This window comes from Trachurus trachurus (genome assembly GCF_905171665.1).
Source record: "Trachurus trachurus genome assembly, chromosome: 21".
NCBI classification, from domain to species: Eukaryota; Metazoa; Chordata; class Actinopteri; order Carangiformes; family Carangidae; genus Trachurus; species Trachurus trachurus.
Genome location: NC_139899.1, coordinates 9,234,808 through 9,258,358, shown reverse-complemented (window position 1 = coordinate 9,258,358; position 23,551 = coordinate 9,234,808). Strand labels below are relative to the sequence as shown.

Below are 23,551 nucleotides of genomic sequence, written 5' to 3'. Positions count from 1 at the left end.
TGGAGATTGGGATCTCTGGACCTGATCTGTCATGAAAAGCCATGAAAATAAGATTTGGGTAGTTACTTTAACACATGACATCAACATCTGCTAAATATAACTCTGGGGAAATTCATTAGAGGAGCGGATGCCAGGTAATAAGGCGAGACGGGTTCATTCTGCTGCAGGTTTGGTGTGAAAAGAAAAGCAATCTACCTATAATGTCACAAAGTTGGTGTTTAAAAATGAGGAGGGCTTTACAAGTTAAATAAACTTTGAGAAATGCAGAGGTTCTCAGTAATTCCTCTTGCTCAGTGAGACATAACAAGCAGTTAGCAGGGCGATTTTCATTCCCTTTGATTTTCCACTTAAGTTATTGGATACATGATGCGCTGTCCCTCTGGAAAACAAAGCCATGTTTCTTCTGCACTGAGCTGTCATATGATAGTTTGGGGTGGGGGGTTGGGGCCATTTGTAAGGAATGATGCCACAGAGGGAAAAATACACTCGCTTGCAAGGATTGTGCACCACAGATTTATTGGATAAGTATAGGATTCAGAGCTGCTCCTGGTCATCAATCTTGGAGGTGCAGTTTTTATGCCACCAAAAAAGCTTCCATTACAGACCCAGAATCCCAGAATGTGATTTACCTTTCCATGAATAGGTGATATTTTTACTTTCACTCCATGTGCAGGCAGCTAAAGCTTAAGGCGAGCATCTTTTTTTTTTCTGCAGTGTAACTAAAACATCTCTTTGAGGCACATATATTACAGAAATTACTTTAAAGAAGCACAACTGTGCCCCGTTTAACTACTTCACAACATTCAGGTCAGTGCCGCACAGGAAATAAAAAGCCCAGAGCTCCGAGGGCATCTCAAAAGTAAGAACACCATTCCAGTCCCTCAGCAGGATGTGGGCTGGATCTCAGTAAAATATCTAGACCACCACTAAAGGCAATCATTTGCTATATGAGGTGACATCATCCCTTGGGCCCTGTGAGCCAACACCAGCCGGAGCAGAGCTGTAATCATCTCGGCTGGCATCTCCTGCGGCCGACCTGCAGAGCACAGGAACCGGGGAGTGCCACAGGACTAAACCCAGAACCAATTGTCTGATGTGGGGATGATAGTTTAACAACCCCCTCCTTTTTTTCTAGATATACAGCCCAACTGGGCTGCCAGCCTCCCCTTGTCCCAGAGCTCTGGATTTCATGCCTCATTAAAAGGCATCATCAACATTCATTGGTGATGTGATTTACTGATTGGCTGGTTGTTGTGGTCTCTGTATCTGTGCCACTTGTGTAGCCAAGGCTAAAATTAGTGAGGAAATTGAGGAACAATAGAGTAATGAAAAATGTATCTGCATGTTTTCTTTGTGTCGTGACTCACAATTCTGTCACACTGCTACTTAAACCCCCATTGTGTTACATTTATACAATCATCACTTCAATATAAGATGGAAAACTTACATAGATCTCATTGTGGTCAAAGCGTTTCTTCAGATTTTCCAGGAACGACTCCTCAGACAGGGGCTCTAGGAGGACCATGTCGCCCACCCCGATCATGTTGTCTAGAAGTGATGTCTTCACCTCCATTTTGGCTGCAGGTGTGCCCCCCTGCACAGAAAAAAACAGAGGAAGGAGGAAATACATCAAATATTAAAATATATTGCAAACCAACAAGAGTACCCTGTGGAGGTTTGGGCCCACAGTACTATGGAATTATGTGTTTATGAGTCTGCCAATGTTTTGTTTTGTCATGTCACCATGAGCCACAACAGTGAGTAAAGAGGAACACCGCCAACAAGCAAATGCCGCCGATGTAAATAACACATCATTTAAATTGTTGTTATTTTATCAGTTTTGCATGAACGGTACGTGAGAAAGAAACACACTTTACTCCACTTTTACACCTCAAAGACACACATTATCACATAATTACAACTACTGAGCCATTATTTCATCCTTGTTGATCATTATTTACAGAGGTTTTCTGGCAAAGGTTTTAAAGACATATTGTCTGATCAGAAAATAAACAGTTCTAAACTTAGCCAATACAAATAAACTTTGGGGTGGACATGTTTGTACAGCAGCACTTTGACTCCAGGGAAGAGGAGAGGGGCCTTTTGATTGGCTATTCAGTCCTTTTCCTCTGGCATGTGAGAACATCCCATAGGCTATTGCATAACTGAAGAACTTTGCTCTTAACCCCCCCGAGTGTCAGCTCCACAGGAATAGGCTCCTGTTTCAGGACATCTTATGAATCAAAAGAAATCCCCCCCTCCCCACCTCCCCGAAAACAGTAAACTGCTTCATGCGTCTTTGTCGCCTGACTTGTTGCAGCGATATAATATTTGGGGGCAGTACAGGATCTGGGCTGGAGTGCACTCTGACAAAAACAGTGCTGGGGGTGGCAGTTTTCAGTCTCGTGTCGCCTCCCCTCTCCTTTGGGACGGTAATCCCAATGGTAAAGGGCCGAAGATAAAAGAGGGGCCTAGGATACATTCAGGGCCTTGACACGGGGATTTGCTGCAGCAAAAACCCAATGTCTGCTGTTGTGACAGACTGTCCACACCATGCCAATGGATGTAGTCATCTATTGTCTACTGCTCTTGTAGTACAGATGTCTCTTTTTGCGTGGCCAGAAACAGACACTGGTTTATACCAAATGAAAATATGGCAAGGCTCCACATTTGTAATGCATTTTGAGGTTTCTGAAGTTTCAATGAAAAAAAAGCAGTGGCGTCTGACACACTGACAAAAGCATCTTCTGCATGCATTCATCTCACACAAATGTTTTATACAGATAGTCTTGACAGTGAATACACAAACGTATAGTTTGGAGATTAAACAGCTGGCTCCAGAGGCCGATATGGTATGTGATCTGAATGAGTTGGTAGAAATCCAAAACATGAAGGTCCTAAGTTTAGGAGGAAAACCCGCATTTTGTTTCAAAGGCATAATTCGCCATCAGCTGTCAAACCAGCTTTTAGTGGCAACTCAGGAGCAGCGAGACATTCCTGAAAAAATAGACTCCCGGTGTAGGCTTTCATTTCACTTTTTCTCTGGCCTCTGTTCCCCTGCAGGGCCCAGTGTTATTGGCTCATAAAGAAGCTGCCAAGCTCTTAGTCGGAGGCAAGATGCGAGCTCCAAAGGCACTCTCTCCCACAAAACTTTTAAAAGATGAGGGAGAATGATGCAAAATGATTTATGATCATTTGCAATTTAAACATTTTAAATGGCCGTAATGCTACAAAGTTGCCAAGAGCTCGGTCGTGACTCTGACGGATGAACTCTGCAGAGAGGGAGAGGCATGTGTTTGCTTTTCGAGCCATAGTCCACTGAGCTCTGTTACACTGTGCCCACTGACTGGTGCAGTGTGTTTGTCTGATGGCACTGAGCCAAAAACATTCCCAGTGACGGCTCATGTCTACCAGCTGCTTAGCTTGTCTGTAATGCAGTTTTAAATCAAGTTATTTCCTGCAAACATGGTCACTGGGGGTCACCGATACTCTGGAGAGATAAAACAGCAATCACCTGCCCCGTGGTCTCGTGCCATATGCCATCCTTTACTAGAGCTTCATCATGCTGCTGCTTCATAACAGCATTCCAGATGCTGTTGTTGCCCTGACAGCACTACTGTAAGTGTATTTTTTATGAGCATTTCTTTTAAAAGGGATACTTCACCCAAAATCGATAGCCTAATTCACCAATAATCTAATCACCGTCATGCCAAGGAAGGGTTTGGAGAACTTTTGGAGTTATCAAAACGCTTTTGGAGTTCCAGGGGGGGGTCCGGCTGGTAACAGATTTTCATATAATGGCGGTGGATAATGCTCATTTTTGAATCGTCCAAAACACACACTATGAAACATTCAAATACCTCCATACTGCCCGTCCGTACTGACCCAAATGTCCTGAAGCCGCGACATGAAAAAGTTGTTCGGTAAAAATGTATTTGATCTCTGTTTTTAGCCTTGTTGTAGCAGTAGCGCGAGATTTCGCATTTTGCGCAGCCACTGAGAGCTACTGACTAAAAACGGAGATCAAATAAATTTTTTCTGAACAACTTTTTACATGTCGCAGCTTCAGGACATTTGGGTCAGTACGGACGGGCAGTATGGAGGTATTTGGATGTTTCATAGTGTGTGTTTTGGACGATTCAAAAATCAACACTATCCGCCGCCATTATATGAAAATCCGTTGCCAGCTGGACCCCCCCTGGAACTCCAAAAGCATTTTGATAACTCTGAAAGTTCTCCAAACCCTTCCTTGGCATGACGGTGAGTAGAAAATTGGTGAATTATCGATTATTGGTGAAGTATCCCTTTGAATTGATTGAATTTCATTTTGGTTACCACATTTTCCACCTGAAGTATTTTTTATAGTGCCACACATACCACTACATTTAGAATTAACTAAAAAATATGGTTATTTAGAACTCCCTCCCATTTGTGAATGGTTGGAGAATCTCCACACATTGCATTGATGGAACTGAGGGGGGGCTTCCTCCCAAAAAGATGTGTTGTAAAGTTCAAAAAATATTGATTGTTACACCACCAGTACTTTGTTTATAATTGCCAGCCACAATCAATATTGGTCAACTGAATTACCACAAAGTCACTATACTACTATAGGGATGGGCTGGCGGCTGGGCATACCAAGACAAATCCCGCTGGGTTGCCACATCAGCGGGCATCGGTCCGCATGAGAGCATATAGCTACGTGTTCCGGCACTGAGCTCACTGGCCAATCACAACCAAGTTTCCAGCGGATGAGATCATGGCTGAATATTTCTCAGCAAAACCCTCTGAACTGTCCAGCTCCTGCAAACCTACAGTACTGCCCAACAGTGAGTGCACAGACATGCAACACTGACAGTGCTGAGTTTAGTCTCTGGTATGACCGGACAAGTGTCTAAACAGAAAACAGATGCTGAAGCCTGGGGAAGAACACATGTCTATGTCGCCTCTGACCGCCCGTGCCATTCAGACCAACAACATATTGTGACTGTCTGCGGCCTGGGCACCGGATGCCCTTAGCTCCTCTGCTGATAACCCAATACCCCAGATTTGCAACTAGCTTCCAGGCAGCCAGTGACACTGCCCCATTAATAAGAGTTGCTGCCTGCTGCTTTCTGTACTGGACCCAAAGTGGGAGAACGAGAGAAAACCTGACAGCCTTGATTAAACTCAAGGGATTATCCTCACTGCTGAGTGGTAGAGGGATGAGGAATATAACTAGCAAATGTTAAAAAAAAAAAAAAAAACATTGATGGTTTTTGTGTGGTTTGCCACACAAAAAGGACAAATACATCCAAGCCAGCCATTATTCTGATTTAGGAAAAAAAGAAAACACTATCTTCAATCCGAGTAAAAATGACCTTCGTATGAACCTTAGGCAAATTACTCAGAAACTGGATTAGAAGTGCCCCGCTTTATCAATCTCTCTGATGCATTTTATATCAGAGAGATTTAATCAATCTCTCTGATGGATGTTTAGGAGGCAGGCATCATGAGCCCACATGGTTTAGCTGCTATTAATCTCAGATCTAAATCTCATGAATCAGTGACGTAGCAAAACTTATGGCCAAACGCCCCCAGTGTGGATGCATGTCACCTTAACTCAGTGAGCGCTCCAGAACTGATGGGTGGTGAGCAGAAGTGGTTTACATGTCATTTAAATTTAAATCTTGTACATTGAAATGTAATTTACTCTGACAAAAGCATAAAAATGAAAAAATGTCTTTCATATAACTGGGCCGGAATTGAGATTTTGAACCTTCCAAGAATGATAATGGTGAAAACGGACAGAGTTTTCAGAGCAATTTATGACTAATTTCTTCTTGGAGACTTCCTGGAGCAACTGTCTGCTTTTCACCTATCAGCAACATAATTCAATTTATTAAGTTTATAAATGTAGCCTAATTCCATTTATGTCACACAACATGCAGCAATCTGACAGGATCACGTCAAGCATGCTGGAAGTGAGGAGAAGGTCACTGTTGAGTCACTGTTTTGATCCAACATCGACATTCAATGCAAGCCACTTGATGAAAAACTAAATTGGGATTTGATCGCAGATTAAAGTGCTGTATTTAGAGGAGCCAAGTTGCCCTACAGAAACACAACATGAGTGAGAGTTTTTAATCATCTTGAGTCTATTATTGATGGGTGGGCCGGACCCCGGATTTCAATGCATGTCACCAACAATATTATGATACATGCTTTGCTTCCTGCCACTGACACTGACCTAGATTTCCCAGCAAATTCAAGCTGGGGAAACGTGTGAGAAAAAAAGAAACCATTGAATGTACATATATTATGTGAAGGCCCACGACTGAGGCTATGCTGAGGCTCTATTCTGTCCTTCAGCAAGGAGGAAAGTCTCTCCACGAAAAGGTCAACAACCGTGCAAGCACTCACATGCAAAAATTTGCACAACACATAAGTGGTGAAAGAGCCCATAAGGCAGCTGTTATTTGTTAGGATGCATGTACATAATTAAACGTTAAAAAGCTCAGAGAGTGTTTATCAATTTTGAAATGGTTAAATTTTCATCATGGTCAACAAATACTGCAAAGACCTATGGTCTGTGGGAAAGCAAAGAATTATGTGGGCAATATACTGAGATGATTGGTGTCATTCCACCTTGGGAGTTGTGTGTTTGAGAAGACAGTGGTGTCTATGTGCAAACAAGTGATGATAAAATCTATTATGCAGTGTAATAGACTGAAAATTCCCCATCAGATCAGGCTGGCATTGTCACAGGGCAGAAGAGTCACTACATCACAGGCTGCTGGCAGTGATGGAGATTAAAGCTCTCCCTAATGGAGCAGCAGCGGGGCATGGGGCTGTGCCAAGGAGCGGGCCGGGACAGAGAGGACAGAGGTTTAGAGAGAGGGGCAGGGAGCGAGCAGCTGCCTGGGAAAGTGACCTGGAATCCAGAGTCCTCAACATCGCTCCAGGTGCAGATCTGTGTGAGTGAGCGTGAGCACAGGCTGGCACACGAGAACACTGTCGGTCGCTCCACTTGCTGGCACGCTAGGCTACAGACCGAACCGACTGGGAACGTTTCTGACATCTCACAACTTAATGACTGAACTGATGATTTCCACCCGCTGTCAAAACTGCACACATTTGATTGCATATAATTTAGACATTCACTATGATAAGGCACACAAACAGTTCCTCATTAACTCAGTGGTGTGCGAGTTGAGCTGTGTTTGCCATGTCACACAATTATAGGGGTTAGTTAAAACCTAAACCTTTAATCCAAACAAACACTGCTCTTTGTTAACAATAGGCTACAACTCAGACACATCAAGATTAGTAGATATCCAACACATTAGCCTAGAGCTGCAGTCAACATGACCGAGGATAAAACAAGCACATAAACATGCAATCTTCCATTATTTTCTTTAGCTCCTTACTATGAGAGATTAGGTGTTACATGATCACAAAATGATCTGCCAAAATTGGAACAATTCTGGTAATGTCACGTGGGTTTAGTTTAGCTGTGCTTTTCACGTGGGCAGGGCTTATGAAAGAACTGCCAATTCAGTTTCAGCATTGTTTATGTCAGAAATGGATGATATGTGTCTTTTTTGACACAGAGAGTTTGATTTGTAGCCACAGCAAAAATCAGTAAGTTCCTCTATGTTGGTAGAGGATGTAGCTAGCAGCTAATGCTCCTGCTCACCACTGTACACCAAAAAATAAAGAAAGAAAGAAAAGTGTTGAAATATGATTTCAAGACTCGGAACTTGGAAATTCCCAGTTGAAAAAAAAAAAAAGGTCAAAAAATCTGAGTTCTGAGTTGTCTCGAACACAACATAAAGGTCACAAGCCAACGGTCAGTTAGCAAGCTTGTTAGCTTAGCACAGTTGCTAACAAAACAAAGGAGTTCCCACAGCTTATTTTAAATACAACTTATTTCTATTATTGACTCCTGTCTCATAATTGTTTGAAAATGCTTACTTTTTTGTGGAGCGGTTTAGATACTTTGGCAGCAGAGGTTAAATACAAGTGAGAGGTGCAATGGAGCTAGGCTAATAAAGCTACAATAATTTACTCTGTTTTGGACTCTGGCTCGCTATTCCCTCAAAAGGGATTCACAGTCAAGATAGCTAGCTCTCAGTCAATGGTTTTAGATTCACAGGTCAAATTCCTCCAAGTTGAGCTTCATGTGAAAAACTGGCATGAATTCCCTTCACCCCAGTAAGTGAATCCACTTATCATGGCAACTCCAATGAAATGAACTGCATTTGCCAAAAAAATAAAAGCTTGACATTTAAATACAATGAAGGCCCTGGCTTGCTCAAGTGTGACAGTGAGTCAGCATGCACAATAGCCTACCACAACGAGAAAGAGCTAAATGGAATTTAATTTTTCTCTTTACACGTATGCTCTGATGGATGCTTATTTCATTTTAAATGCAATGCTGTCAGGAAAACCTTGAAATCAAGTCATCAGGGGCTTTTGCATTTTAACAAATGGAGTGGATTGATGTTTCTCATTCTCCTTTTCTGTTAATGAGCAATAGAGCAGCACTGGTTTTGTGCCAAGATGTCCCTTATGCACACTTATAAACATGCTCAAAGAACAAAAATTGATTTATAGGCTACACAAAGGATAGATCAGGTAATGAGCAAATAGCCTTTACTTCTGATTTCAAATTGTACCACAAAACAGGGTGAGGCTTATTTTGTACTAGACGCATTTTCACACTGGCTGCTCCAAACAGCAATGTAAAGTGATGTTCCATTAGTTACAGAACATAAAGCGTGTTTCATTCATCCACACAGTTAGCATGTCATGCTTTAAAAGGATTAGAGATCTAGACAATGACAAGCCCAGGTTTTCTCACACAGTTGCTGCAGTAGCAATCTGACACTTAGGCCTACATCCTGATCTTGGGGATCCACTTGGGTGGTAAAGGCAATGTTTTAAAAAAAAATGTAAATGGTAAATGGTCTGTAGCCTATTTATATAGCGCTTTACTAGGCTATACCTGCAACGATACCCAAAGCGCATCGCATTCACCCATTCACACACTGATGGCGGCACTGATGAAACCTCCTAGGATGTTTTTTTCTCACAATGAATGCAATAGATATCCTTATTTCTTGTTCCATAGTGTTCACAATGTTGAACCTCACAAGCAGCTCTGAAGTGACGAATCGGCTTTTTCTAAATGCACACAGGAGAGGCCTGCAAGGTTGCAACATTTTTACTGTATTACATGAGTAGCTATACACTCAAATGTTCCAGCTAGTAGGCCGCTTCAACGATGTCTGCACAACAGGCAGTCAAACACTTGGCCTGGCCTGGTTTCAAATAAGTGAATGGAGAAAGCAGCTGTACTGGACAAAGCGACAGTGAGCGGAATCAAAATGTAGAGCATTATTACACACAGCCACTTATTGAGGCAGAGGACATAAAGTTTAAGTAGTTAAGCTGAATGGGTGGAAAATGTTCCATGTCAAACAGCACAGGTAGCTATTAGTTCTCTGTTGAGATGGTGAATTTAAAGGCAGAGTATGAGTTTTGCCTTTTCAACTCCAAAATATCATGAAAATGGTTCTTTAAAAAAAAAAAATCACAATACTTTATTGCAAAAGGCAACTATGTATCACTCAGAGGACCTTTTGATGCCCACTGGTTTCCTTCTGTAAGAGAGTCTGCTGAAGGCTTTTTTAAAGGTCCAGTCATATCAGTAGATCTGCATATGTGTGCCCCCGTCTGCCTCTGTTGATGCAGGGCTAACACAAGACACACGCCTCACTACACTAAGTTCAGGGGCAGACAAGTGCAAACACTATTCATCACCATGGCACTGGCCGGGGGACTTTGGCCCTCTTCACACAACACATCAGACCATAGCATCTCACCCCATGGTGTTCATGAAGAGCCTTTTTGGCACATTAGAAAAAGTAGTTACAACACATAGGCCAACAAGCTCACACTGAGCAGAGCTGCTAGAATGGCCAACAGTCCCACACACACAGTCATCATCCAAGTCTGAGCTAAACGCTTGTTACTTTTTCCAGGAGTCTCACTGTAACTCGGAAGGCTCACCACACACACTACCTTTCACAGTCATCTTACATCACTGTTTGTTTGATCAGTGCGGGTAATAAAGTTCCCATCTGGTTTCTCAACTGAAACTCAGGCCAACAGAGGCGGGACATATTTGTGGAAAACCACAAAGAGAGAGATACAATCCCCTTACAAAAAAATAAAAAAATAGGTCTTATCTGATGCTCTTGGGATTTCTAGTTCACAAATGGAATTATGCTGCAGGATTCAAAGCAGTGACAATGTTGCATCACAAGGCAATCAAGCCACGAACTGGAACATTTAAAGCAGAACAAGCAACATTTCCACTGAAGTCGTGTTTTGGATTATTTCTGAAACATGAATATGTCTGAATTGTAAATACTCATAGTTTGCGTAAAAAAAAAGTAAGAGTCAAAGTCAAGGACTTTAGAAAAGTAATTTATGTTTAGACTGAGCATAAATCAGAAGTTTTTGTAGGCCATGACTCACATCTGAAATCGTGTTAGAAGTGGAATCCCATTTCATTTATGCATTAACAATCATTTTACATGCAAGCCTGAGCTAAACAGTATTGCAGTAAAACCAATAGTAAAAAGCCTTAGCCCTAAATACTTCTTGCGGCATTCCATAATGACTTCACAGCATTATTTTCCAATGGTATACTGGCGTTCTGTGGTTTTGCCATATTTCCTTCTGATGTAATGGCAGTGTATGTGATATTACAGTGTTAGCTTCTTTTTTTTCTTAAAAGCCACGTTAGCTTTCTTCCCAAATGGTATTCCCCTCTTTGTTTGATTCTATGAGTTCCAGACCGGATCCCACAGGGGACCCCAGCAGTAAGAGAGTGACTCAACTTTGACAAGGGGGAACTTTTGGGATGTTTCTCAGAGAGGTGAATAGTTTTATTCATGCAGCAGCCTAATTTATTCCATAAAGAGGGCAGTGGACCTTCTACACCTCCAGGCAGTTTAAGCCACTTTTACAGCTTCCATTGATCTTTTTACTGTATCTGCACAGATCATTGTAGATCATGTAAGGATATCATTTTAATGGAATGAGGAGAGCAGCTTGTTTGTTTATTCCCACATTGATGATAGGCTAGGCTACTAGTAATAGGCTACTAATTGTTCTAGCTTTGGCTGTGCAGCAGAGTTGATGACTACAGCATCTGAAAAGACTGAACTCGCGATGAGTTTGAGAGCATCTGCTACTGCCCTCTGCGCCGGATAGTGGTTTGATTTCTGAATGACAAAGATGGTGCTTAAGCCCGCAGATGTAGGCAATTAGCGATCACACTTTTTTATTCACATTGCTTAATGAGCTTTGGTTTGGACTAAGACAAAGACTAAACAGCCCAATTGAACTTGGACACAATCTGCAGTGCAAGTTTTTAAATCCCTAAACCACTAGGCTACAGTTCGTTCACAAAGAAAAAGAAAGATAAACAAAAAACCCAACCCCCTCCTCCTCCTCCCGAGGAGGAATGAATGAGTTGGGAAGCAGACGGTTTCATGCAAAGTTAACTTTTGAGAAAAAAAAAAAGTTGCCGCGAGTGCAAGAGTGGATCAAAACAAACCCAACCAGAGAGAAAAGGCTCGCAGTTGAAACATTTGCAGCATCTAGCCAAGGAGGAGAAGATGTCAAACTTGCCTCTTTATTCTCTGCAAGACTTGCTCCCTCTTGTCCTAAATCCACTCTGCGGACAAAAGTAGGATCCCAGAAGTGATTCTCCAAGTCTGGAGTGGCTCCTGAAGCCCTTCCCCGCTGCCTTCACTTCAACTCGTGTCTGCTGTGCTGGATGGAGCAGGACGTGGCTCTCATCCGAATCTCAGCACTTTGAATGGAGCTCTGGATGGACTTGAGTCTGGAGGGTCCGCCGGGCGTAGGGAGCGGCTGGAGCGGCGTCACTGGGCTAGTCCAGCGTCCCCTAATCACCTCCAGTGCGGGAGGGGGGCTGGACTGGGATGTGATGCCTTCACGTGTTGTCGGAATTCTCGGCATTGCATTGTACCCTATTTGTCCACATGAAGCGCTCTTTATGAATCAATCCGCAATCATAGCCTATTGTGGAAGCTTCCCAAAGCTTTTGCCTCGCTTAATAGGCTACAAAAAACAACAAAACAGCTCTTTCTCATGTTTAGCCTATCCAAACATTCAGGCAGGACAACAAACTTTAATGAAGTCTGTTGGCCGTTTGCTAGCCTAGCTAAATTAATAATATGTGGGGTGGAATCACTAGCAGAGGTTTTTGGATTCAAACCACCATATCTGGTTATAATAACACATTTTAGTTATAGGCGAAAAAAGTTCCTGGAACAGTATCCAACTTTTACGAGGCGACTTGTAACGCAACATTCAGGTTTTCCCTTCATCCCAGAGACAGAAACGCCATCCACCCGACAGCACAACACCCCCCTCCTGTGTCTTCACTCTAAATAGCAACGATGTGTTTGTCGATTGTTCACTTCTATTATATCATGATAACTTCCGTGTGTTAATACAAGGGTTGTATTTCTTTTCTAACAGTCAGGAAACTGAATATGTTCAAGTTTTATTTTTTATTTTTTTATTTCTTCACTTCATTCACTCGTTATCAAAATGACTTCGAAAAGCACCGGGAAGGGGGGTAATTACAACTCGGGCTGTCTTTGTATTAGTTCATTCTGCGTCTGGCAGAGTAAATGTGCAACCATATTGTTGTAAATACTACAACCGTTGTTTAATTTACCAACGTTATTTAAATCAGACAGCATATTCTCGTTTTTTAACAGGTTTTGAACTCTGCTCCCCCCCACACGAGTGTGGTGACCCAGATTCCCAGACCCAGTGTTACTGCGCACGCGCTGTTCAACAGCACTTCCTTTATCCTGTAACAGGCGAAACTAGTCCGGTGGTGTTAGTTTTCATTTCACTGATCATTTTTGCCCATAAAGAGGATTTCGGTGAGTTTGCATTTGTTTTGGTTGGATGTAGGTGTTGGTGGTCCACATATTTATCCGTACCGTGGCTCTGTGTCAGGGAAGTATGTCAAGCTGAGGCGGTGTGAGCGCTGCCAGGTGTTGTCGGAAGTCGGACATCGGTCTGGCTCTGCGTGCTTCCGAAGATCTTTAATCTAAAGTCACGGTTATAACTGTTAGCCTATATAATATAAAAACAAGTGAGACATATATAATAAATCATTATTACAATGTAGCAGCCAACGTCGTGTTGTTTTGTGTCGTATATTGAACACTAGCAGGCCGGTGGGTAGGCGTCCTAAGTTGTTCGCCATGACCACGCTACGTCCAATTTAACTGGACGGTGGCGTTTGTGAATATGCTGAAATGTTAGCTAGAGCTGTAGCACCAAAGAACATCAATGATATCATTAGGTAACTTAGCCTACATGTCCCTGTCTTGTTTACCTCACACTGCTTGTGCGATTTTACACAAAATAACAGGGCCTTCATCCAGTTTTACGGTATATGCCGATAGTCGATGTTTAGATTAATTCTAAATAATGGTGGTTTTAACCTGAGAATATTGTCTAGTAATGTCGTGACCTGTTATATGTAGGAATGGCAGGAGTAGTTGCCCTCAGCCAAGTGTATCACCTATCTTGCATAGATGGAGAGTACAGATGACTGAGAAAATAGGCCTACTTTTGATTTTAATCATGTTCTCATTTATATCCCCCTTTGTTTCCAGAGAGTTTTTTATGAGTAACCAAAGGCAGCAGAAGCCTACGCTAACAGGCCAGCGTTTTAAAACAAGGAAAAGAGGTAAGAATCCCTGAAGGCAAGAATCACACAGTTGTGCTCATTACACTGAATATTTAGTTAGTAGATCGTTTTTTAGCAGCTATCTGCAGATTCCATGGGAAACAAATTATATATTACCTCCGCACAAAGACAAGAACAAGATTGTAAGGTTTGATCAGTATAGCCTGTGCTGATTAGTTCACTGACTGAATACATTTAGTTTAGAATTTTAGTCTTTCCTTTGTACATATTTCATACCAAAGATGCGTATCTGGTCCAAAACGGTTAAAAAAAGAGTCTGTTTTTTTTTTTCTGCCACTGAAGAGTAAGCTCACACTGCAATCTAGTCTAGTCTAGTCTAGTCTAGATAGATAGATAGATAGATAGATAGATAGATAGATAGATAGATAGATAGATAGATAGATAGATAGATAGATAGATTGATCCCAAGCTGGAAAATGACAGTGCTGCAGCAGCATTACACACGGTGATGATAACAACAACATATAGTATAGCAATAGCAATAGCAAATAAAATCAAATGTAATGTACAAAAGTATACAACTAATTGGCAGTGTTGATTTTAGTGCAAAGTAAAAAATGTGTGTAACTGTGTGTAGAAAATAAAGTAGTTTTTTAGCTGTTATTATACAGTGTGATGGGGCATGTGGCAGGAAAGATTTCCTGTATCTGTCCCTTCGACAGCAGAGCTGTAGCAACCTGTGTGAGAAGGTGCTCCGCTGTCCGTCCACTGTGTGATGGAGAGGGTGCTGGTCATTGTCCATGATGGATAACAGTTTATTCAACGTCCTCCTCTCCACCACGGTCTCCTGCCTGAGACCCAGTACAGAGCCAGCCTTCTTGATGATCTTATCAAGTCTGTTGGGAAAGGGGCCAAATGCCGATTGTTAGCGGGTCGACCCGCGTTTAAAAAACCCGCGTCGACCCGCTAATTTTAGTGGGAAAACGGCTTTAGTGTCGCTGGCTCTGATGCTGCTGCCCCAACACACAGCAGCAAAGAAAATGGCGCTGGCAACAACAGACTGGTAGAAGATCTCCAACATCTTGCTGCACATGTTGAAGGATCTCAGCTTCCTCAGGAAGTAGAGTCTGCTCATCCCCTTCTTGTACACGGCCTCGGTGTTAGATTTCCAGTCCAGTCTGTTGTCAGTCACCACTCCTAGGTATTTGTAGTCCTCCACCACCTCCCCTCTGATCCATAGTGGATCATAACCTTAAGAAGAAAATATAACATAGAAAAATAACATACCTTAAGAAGAAAATATGTGAATCTGTGTGTATTTTCATGATGAGTTTGGCTTTATGTGTCTTTATGAATCATAAGATCATCGGTAAGTGGTTGGGATAAAATGTTTTCTGTATTCAACAGATGAAAAGGAAAGGTTTGATCCTTCCCAGTTTCAGGAAAGTATCGTACAAGGTCTGAACCAAACTGGCACTGACTTGGATGCTGTCGCAAAATTCCTCGATGCCTCTGGTGCCAAACTTGACTACCGACGCTATGCCGAGACTCTGTTCGACATCCTGGTGGCTGGCGGAATGCTCGGTAAGTAGCAGGAAGCTTTATTGATCTGCCTAAACAAAACCATAAGCAAAGTAGTTGTACCAATCATTGGCTTTTTTTGTGTGTGTGATTGTCATTCAGACTGGGCACTCAACCAAAAAAGAAGAAAAAACGACATTCAGAAACTCTCGCCGACTTAATCTTCCTCATGTCCATTCAATACTTTCCACAATTCACAACTGTCCCATTAAAATAGATAAATAAACACAGAAGACATGTTCAGTCATGTCCCTCCGCCCTGTCTAACTAACATCAGTCAGCTTTCACTCAAAGCTAAGCTGGCGCTGTGGATTACACAAACACAAACACTGAGCCTCAACCAGAGCAGCTTATACCTAAAAAGAGTTTTGTGTCCAAATCAAATGCAAACACTGCAGACCAATAATTTCAGTGGCCGAAGGTAATGCCAGCAATTAGTTTAATGACTTAGCATTATTTAAAGTGATTCATTTTGTCTGTAGAAAATGGAGGATATTATTTTCAGATTTTTGGGGAACTTGTTTTCTGTTTTAAAGCCAGTATGTGATTTCTTTTTTTTTTTCAAAGGATGTTTTCAATCATTTCATTTAAGCGATGTGTGCTTTGAATTCAGCTGTTTGAAATATTCAGAAAATAGTTTATCTGTGTGTGTCCTTCAAATCTCAAAAAAAGATGCTTGTCTTTATCACAAAACAACTTCCATGCTTTAATAGTGCAGCACATTTAAAGTTAAGACCTTGTCAAAGAAAAAAAAAGATTATAAAAATTCAAACTTTTACTCTTTAACTAACAATTACTTTCGCACTCATCAGCCTCTTTTTGGAACCATGGACTCTTTATATTAGGCAGTGTGGCTGTGTTCCAAGCGATTAAAGAAACTGATGCTGTTACCTTTGGTCACCATCCATGCTGCATTCACCACAATCTGGTAAACACGACTGACAAGACCCAAGGAGGAGATGAGGCGTAAACATAACAAAAGTGATTCACTAAAACATATTAGTCTGGATGAAGCCTGAGGCTTAGCGTTGGCGCTCGTGTCACCCATGTCGCCAGCTTTGAGTTGAGTCATCACAGGCTGACGTTAGTTGGAAGGAGAAGACGCACGCGTACTGTACTTGAAGTGGGTAGCTCATGAGCATACGCATTTGGGAAAGTAATGATTTCTTTTACCACTATGAGCAAAGCGCAGTGGGCGACAGATCCTAAGGGCAGTTCTTATACTTTCTCAGTTAAGTGGTCAGCCTTTGTGTTAAATAATTGTGATCAATTTGAAGTCATTTTTCACAACAGTTATACAGCTTAATACTACTATATATGCATCATCAGACTAAACTAGCCGGTATAAAAGGAATCAAGTGCCTGAAGTGGTGTCTTGCCTTTTGATACCATAGCTACCACAATTGAAACACAAAAAAAAAGGAATAATTTTCTTTCAGTATCTTACAACTGCAGACATAATGTGTAATCATCCTCTGAGCCAGAACACTCAGAATTAAGAAAATGTCCTTCTTTACAGCCCCCGGGGGAACCTTTTTGGATGACATGACATGCACAGACTTCTGTCTCTTCAAAGCACAAGAGGACATGGAGACCATGCAGGCATATGCACAGGTGAATAAAGTCTTACTCACTCTGCAGTGTTAAAGAAAGTAAAACATTTTAGTTTTCAGAACTATTTAACATGTTTTGTGTTTCCTTTCAGGTCTTTAACAAGCTCATCAGGCGTTACAAATACTTGGAGAAAGGATTTGAAGAGGAGATTAAAAAGGTTTGTTGTATGTATGTTTGTTGTTGTTGTTGTATGTCTTTTGCACGACCATATAGCGCATGTCAAGGTCAAGTTCTGTACATTTCTGCTCATTTTATTCCAACACAAATTCCATGTCTAAGTCAGAATCAGGCATAAAGGACTGTGTTTATATGTTTGCTCTGTGGCAGCTGCTGCTGTTTCTCAAGGGCTTCACAGAGTCTGAGCGCAACAAGCTGGCCATGCTAACAGGAATCCTGCTTGCCAACGGCAACATCTCTGCAGCCATTCTCATCAGCCTCTTCAATGAGAACCTGGTCAAAGAAGGTATGTACTTCTCTACCTCGTAGGCGTGCATGCTTGTGTTTTTGTGGTTTAGCGGATGTGTTCTGCAGGTACAAGCACTTGGACTGAGATGAAATATGCAGATCTAAAAAGGGGATAGAATCATTTTGTACCTTCCTGTGTTTTTAATTTTCTACCAATCTTAGTATTGATTTCTTTATACTCTGTGAAAACACCACCCTCTTGCTCTATTTCTCACTCTTGTTCTGCCTCCCACATCTCTTAAAAAAAACCCTCTAGTTTTTCATTTACTTAGTGATTCCCTTACATTTTTACAAACAATTTTGCAAATTGACATACATATACCTCTACATTATGTCTGCATACCGGTAAATGCCCTACATTTGGCTATGAATAGCAGAGTTTAAGGCAATCAGGTCTGTTATATCACTTGCACTCTGAGAAAAACGCATGAAGCATATACAGTGCAGTTTAACTGTATGGTTTTGGAAATCATGAGATAAAGGAAACTGGATGGTTCCTATGCTGGGATAAACATCCTAATTGTGATGTTATTGTTCCTTATGTGTTGATAAACGGAGAATGTCACCACTCACAGGCTTGCTTAGCAAAGTTCAACAGTTATGATGGGGTGGATGCTTTTTCCCTTTCTTTCATTTGCTTTTCTCTCGTTAATTATTTCCCTCAAATCAATAGTTGTCTTTGCATTAAAGCTCTTTGAGTGGTCAATAACACTAGAAAGGGGCTATAGAAGTGCTGTTCATGACCACATTTTCCATGGAGATGAATATACTAAGAATGACTTGAGCATTTGTAATAACTGAACTAATCCCAACCCACAAGATTCACATTCAGGAAAATCCACATTAACCTTTCTAGCTATTGTTAGATGGCACCAAAGTTGATTCTTTGCAAAATGTCATCCAGCAACGCAGCAAATGATCACCTATAACCCAATCAATTCGTGATTATTGAGCTCAATACTGATACTGATATTTTAGAGTTTAAAATAACATTACAAATATAACTACTTTTGCATATATAAACATTCACACAGTAGTTTCAGAGAGTATATAGACCCCTCCAGTGTTGGCACACCTTGCCGTGAGTAGATTTGAATTAAAACAGATAAGGTTGCTTTATTGCATATGAATCTACTTTGTCAAAGTGAAAACTGAAAGCTCCCTGGTACCTGTTTGCTTTAATTCATCCTTGTGATGTTGGGACAAAACACATGCCGTGAAGCCCAAGGGACTCCTTGTAGACCAATGCAATAAAACAGTGGTCAAACATGGATCAAGACAAGTTTATAAAGCCATTTCTAAAGCTTTGTGTGTTCCCAGGAGCACAGTGGTGTCAATAATTTTCAAATGGAAGGAGTTAGGAACCACTGCTCTTCCCAGGGACAGTTGGGTCAAAGAAAGCATGAAGAAAATCACTACATAACTTCAGAGGGCCTCTGCCGGAAGGCCGCTCCATCAATCAGGCCTTTATTCTAGAGTGACTAGATTGAAGCTACTCTGAGTAAAAGGCAAGTGACAGCCTTTTTGGAGTTTCTTCTTTTGGCTATATGTACTTGTAAAACGATCACTCGGAAAGAAAGTTAAAGCCGACAGAACATCTTTCTTATTTTGTCTCTCACACAGTGCACAGCCTCTGTTTGGGTAACAAAGTGCTGCTCCGTCTCTCTGACGTGACTGAACAGAGCAGAGTCGCCCTAATAGAAACCTTTTTTGTGCCAGTTCGTTTTGAAAGAACGACAACCTATGAGGAAACTCCAGCACTTGTCTGTGTGCATCGACGCAGGCCGGAAAATCACATTCCCCCAAGACAAGTGCAGCATCACTTCTGAGTCAGGGATGGACAAATTGCTACAAACCTCCAAATGAGTTCATGTATTTGATTATTTCCAAAGGATGTTTGAACATTTAATAGAATCATCATTTACACATGACAACGAAATGCGGCAAAAGCATGGGAGTGAAATTTATTCCGAATAATGTTGATGATGAGCTCACTATGTCATGAATGTAAAGTGAGTGCCCACACCTACCTCTACAATACCTTCAGGGTAACAAAGAATTTTTCTGGTTCCATCTGGGAAAGGTGAGGGTGGCCTAAAGCTTCCTAATTCCCTCTGCTGATTGAAGAGACCCCTCACAGCTACGAGTGTGACTCCTGTGGACTAAAGCACCGTCTTCAAGTGGGAGTGTGGAGAGACTGGATTGGCATTAGGCCACTCACTCACTGAGTCAGTCCTGGACATAATAGAGATGTAGATAGCAGATGGAGTCAAGATCACCTTACTTGTATTGCACAGAACTGCCACTGCTCGATGAACCTGTACTGTTTTTTGTTCAGACAGCAGTGTACATTTAATATACCTGAGGCGCAAACTTATTTTGTCGACTGCATTATTGCGCCTTGAGGCATTGATCCAGTTAAAACCAGTCTAATCTCATCCTGTTGAGCTGTGTTTACCAATGTGTTAGTCAGGCCTAAACATTATCCTGGCAGGTCTGTTACCAACAGATGACTCGTATTTTGATGCATTTGTTCAGGTGTTTCAGCATGCTTCGCTGTGAAACTCTTCAAATCCTGGCTTTCTGAAAAGGACATCAACTCTGTTTCTGCCAGTCTCAGAAAGGTTGGCATGGACAACAGGCTCATGGTGAGAGTGATATCTTAAATTCTAAATGTGTACACGGTTTTGGTGAAGTATTCTGCTTCTCAATGCAGAAAAGGATCGACAGTGTGTCTGTGTTCTCTAAATAAAACCATTTCATGAAAGTAAAATGAATCATCATCAGCATGAAACCACAAACTACTGCGGCATCCAGTACTCAATTAATGAACAAAGCTTGTTTGCTGGAAAGGATCTTTCCCAGTACTTGAATCCGTGCCTTTTTTTGTTTCTTTCAGGAGCTGTTCCCTGCAAATAAGCGCAGTTGTGAGCACTTTTCAAAGTACTTCACAGACGCTGGACTCAAGGAGCTTTCAGACTTTGCCAGGAACCAACAGTCCATAGGTGCTCGCAAGGAGCTGCAGAAGGAGCTTGAGGAGCAGATGTCTCGTGGGGACCCCCTCAGAGATGTAAGCCTTGCTGCATTTTGAGCTTCTTTTACACAGAGTTGCTTTTATATGACAACACTGAGGGTACCACTTAAGATTGCTTTGTACTTCACCTCTGCCCCCCCCCCCCCCCCCTTTGTCTTGAGGAGTGCTGCAGAGGATGCAGTGCAGTGATTCAATGACAAGTTGCAGAAATCCACTCAACCTCAACATGTTATCTGCTCCCATAAGCCCCTGTACTCTGCCAGGGTGCTCGTATTTGAGACTTGTGCAGGATTTGATAAGCAGTACATCTGCATATGCTGACATCGGCTCACCCGCTCTGCTAATAATACAGTATGTGTTACATCTCCGGTCTTTGGCCTCACAGATCATTGCCTACGTCCGAGAGGAAATCACGAAGAACAACATCTCGGAGCAGACGATGATAGGACTTATTTGGTCCAGTGTAATGAGCTCCGTGGAGTGGAACAAGAAGGAGGAGCTGGTCACAGAACAAGCCATCAAACATTTAAAGGTGACACGTGTGTTACATGGCTCTGCTGCTCTTCGATTCTATGGTAGTCGTGGCAACGTGCGATCTAAAGAAACTTTTGGATGTCACTCTTAAACTGATGTTTCAAAATCCAGGCACGATAGTTGATTCATTGAAGCCATTCAATCAGTGCAGTTGAAGTAATAAAATAAATAATAAAAATATCTTACTTTATACCTTACTCCCACTCATTGTGTGAATTTTCCTTCTGTTACCTTCTCAGCAATACAGCCCATTGTTGAAGGCTTTTACCTCCCAGGGCTTCGCTGAACTCACCCTTCTGCTGAAGATCCAGGAGTACTGTTATGACAACATCCATTTCATGAAGACCTTCCAGAAAATTGTTGTTCTGCTCTACAAATGTAAGTTCATTTTTATTTAATAAGACTCCTTTTTCTTGCAATCGGTGTAAGGAGTGGGGGGGGGGTTAAAAGCTATGTGAATGACCCATCAACCATCTTGGCGACGAGCTCTTGCAGATGCATCTGTGCTGTTGCGGTGACATAGTTTATAATTTTTGTTTTTCTTTGTACATTCTTTAAAGCGGACGTCTTGAGTGAGGAAGCGATTCTAAAGTGGTACAACGACGCCCACTCAGCCAAGGGAAAGAGCGTTTTCCTTGAACAGATGAAAAAGTTTGTCGAATGGCTCAAGAATGCAGAGGAAGGTTTGCACCTTTGTTACTTTTCTTTTTTTCTGGGTTCTACCTCCCACAGTTGTGGGTTGCCACTGCGTGTTTGATCTCATCAGATTGTTATCCGGCACAAATAACAAACTGATGTTATTGATGTATGCACTCTATTTGGCATCTTCCTTCCTATCTCCATGATATTTGACAGTAATGCTTCCTATGCAGATGTGTTGAGGGTGATGACTGATGTTTTCTTTTCTTTCCTTTTTCTTTTTTTTTTCCAGAGTCCGAATCTGAGGAAGAGGAGGCAGACTGAGTGCCACTCACGATAACTACCACCTTGATTTATATTTTTACATAAACACAGCACCCAGATGCAGTAGAATGATTTGTTACAGAAGCCTGTCTATATTTCTTTTGTCCTTTTCTATTCTCTACCTCCTCATATCTAATTCAACTGTTATAGAAGGGCTTTAATACTGTTTTTATTTTCTACATGTTTTGGGCCTGAGTCTAAACTTGTACTCTCCTTTATACTCTCCAGGAGCCAGTCACAGTGCCACAGTTAGCTAAATAGATTGAAACCCCTTTCATGTAACAAAGGGGAGGGGGTGCTTTTTTTTTTTTTTTTTTTTGGAAAGAGAGTTCCTTTTGAAGGCATATTTCACAGTCATTGTATTTAGTCATGGCTCTCTTACTTGCCAGAGGTCTATCTGTATAGCCATGATATCTTGGTGCTCTCAAAGGCAAACTGTTTTTGTAATCTCATTTTACGTCTCTGCCAATTATGTGACAACTCAGAATTTATTCCCAGTTTTTAGATACTGTCTCCATTGTTTGTGATGGAGCTGTGTTGCAGTGCCCAATGAATTTCAAATCAATTGTTCCATACATCTTAAGTAACAGAACCACATTTGCTTTGTAGTGTTTTTGTTGGTTTGTTTTTGTTTTCCTTTACCATGCAGGTTAACCTTTTTAAAATAAATATAAATTCATGGTTTCCATTTGTCGTATTTGTTAATACTGGGTACATACAGTAGAGGCAAATTAACTAATGTAGTGTTAACACATTAAGACAACAATAATGAGCAATTTAAAGAAAGCATATATTTTACAGTCATATACAGCCAGTCATATGGAGAGGTTCAAGGAAATCCATTTGTTGTGTCCCATACCAACTTATGTTCCCTTGAAATTTTTCATTGCCTGATCTCTGGCCTCACCTAATCAAGTAATCAAGAAAGGCAGCCTGGCTTGCGTGACCTGAGGTGCAAACAACGATCTCATTCACTTCAGTCCTATCCCACTTTAAATGGTAATTATGGTTCAGTCAAGCATGCAAAAATGAGAGTGAGATGGTGATTCAAGATGTTATGAAAACGGAGGTCCATGCACATTCATTAGGAAAAGTCATTTTACAAAGTCTAGAAAAAACAGGCTGCTCATTTTAACAGCATGCTGCAAACAAACGCTGAATTTTGAGTGTATTTAACCCCATCCCTGACCAGTGATGTTTAACTGTCAGCTAGCTCGATTTAGATTTCCCAAAGCAACATTTCTGTATTAGATACTTTTTACTGAACTGAACCTCAAACAGCACAATCATCTCTGCATTCAATTATCCATTCATGTCATTCTTTAGTATAGTAAAAAAGAAAATTATGTAACTTTGGCAGGAGCCATGGCATGGTCACCCAGGCCTTGAATGAAGCAGAGCTATTATATGAAGTACAATTATGTGAATGAAGAGGAAGCAGAATGATTGTGAATGGAATGGACGATTTCACACCAATCCAAGTAGGCATGCAAATTTCAAAGCAGCACAAAAGGCATTATTGACTGATAATCAGTTTCATTCAGTGCCAACAGATGGCAGTAAGTCCTTAAGAGACGTTTCCTCCTCTTATTAAAGCCCTC

At 41.5% G+C, this 23,551-nt stretch overlaps 2 protein-coding genes across 4 annotated transcripts in view; one reads left to right on the top strand and one right to left on the bottom strand.

The window, feature by feature from the left end:
* The window catches only part of myo1b (myosin IB), a 59,770-nt gene extending 47,614 nt beyond the window's left edge, over nt 1–12,156 (bottom strand). The window contains exons 1-2 of one of the 3 annotated variants that reach the window (XM_083997307.1): nt 11,689–12,156; nt 1,448–1,594 (exon numbers count right to left, since the gene is read on the bottom strand). In XM_083997307.1, the coding sequence (XP_083853433.1) occupies nt 1,448–1,573 (126 nt within the window). In that variant the 5' untranslated portion in view covers nt 1,574–1,594; nt 11,689–12,156. Of the gene's footprint in view, nt 1–1,447; nt 1,595–11,688 lie in introns of those variants that run through there. The other 2 variants (XM_083997309.1, XM_083997310.1) reach the window with 2 other exon arrangements.
* A 286-nt stretch (nt 12,157–12,442) lies between these two features.
* LOC311005028 (eIF5-mimic protein 2-A-like) lies at nt 12,443–22,624 on the top strand. Its single transcript, XM_083997311.1, has 12 exons — nt 12,443–12,980; nt 13,725–13,798; nt 15,167–15,343; nt 16,860–16,954; nt 17,046–17,111; nt 17,282–17,417; nt 19,958–20,067; nt 20,319–20,489; nt 20,839–20,985; nt 21,227–21,365; nt 21,548–21,670; nt 21,919–22,624. Exons 2-12 carry the CDS (start codon nt 13,735–13,737, stop codon nt 21,948–21,950), a joined length of 1,260 nt encoding a protein of 419 aa, XP_083853437.1. The 5' UTR covers nt 12,443–12,980; nt 13,725–13,734; the 3' UTR covers nt 21,951–22,624.
* Nucleotides 22,625–23,551: the final 927 nt, after the last annotated feature.

Bases quoted from the DNA above. Each gene is read 5' to 3' on its own strand.
- LOC311005028 (XM_083997311.1), top strand. From the start codon at position 13,735: ATGAGTAACCAAAGGCAGCAGAAGCCTACGCTAACAGGCCAGCGTTTT. The intron at 20,490-20,838 runs GTAAGCCTTGCT...TTGGCCTCACAG, and splicing joins GTGGGGACCCCCTCAGAGAT to ATCATTGCCTACGTCCGAGA. The intron at 21,671-21,918 runs GTTTGCACCTTT...TTTTTTTTCCAG, and splicing joins GCTCAAGAATGCAGAGGAAG to AGTCCGAATCTGAGGAAGAG.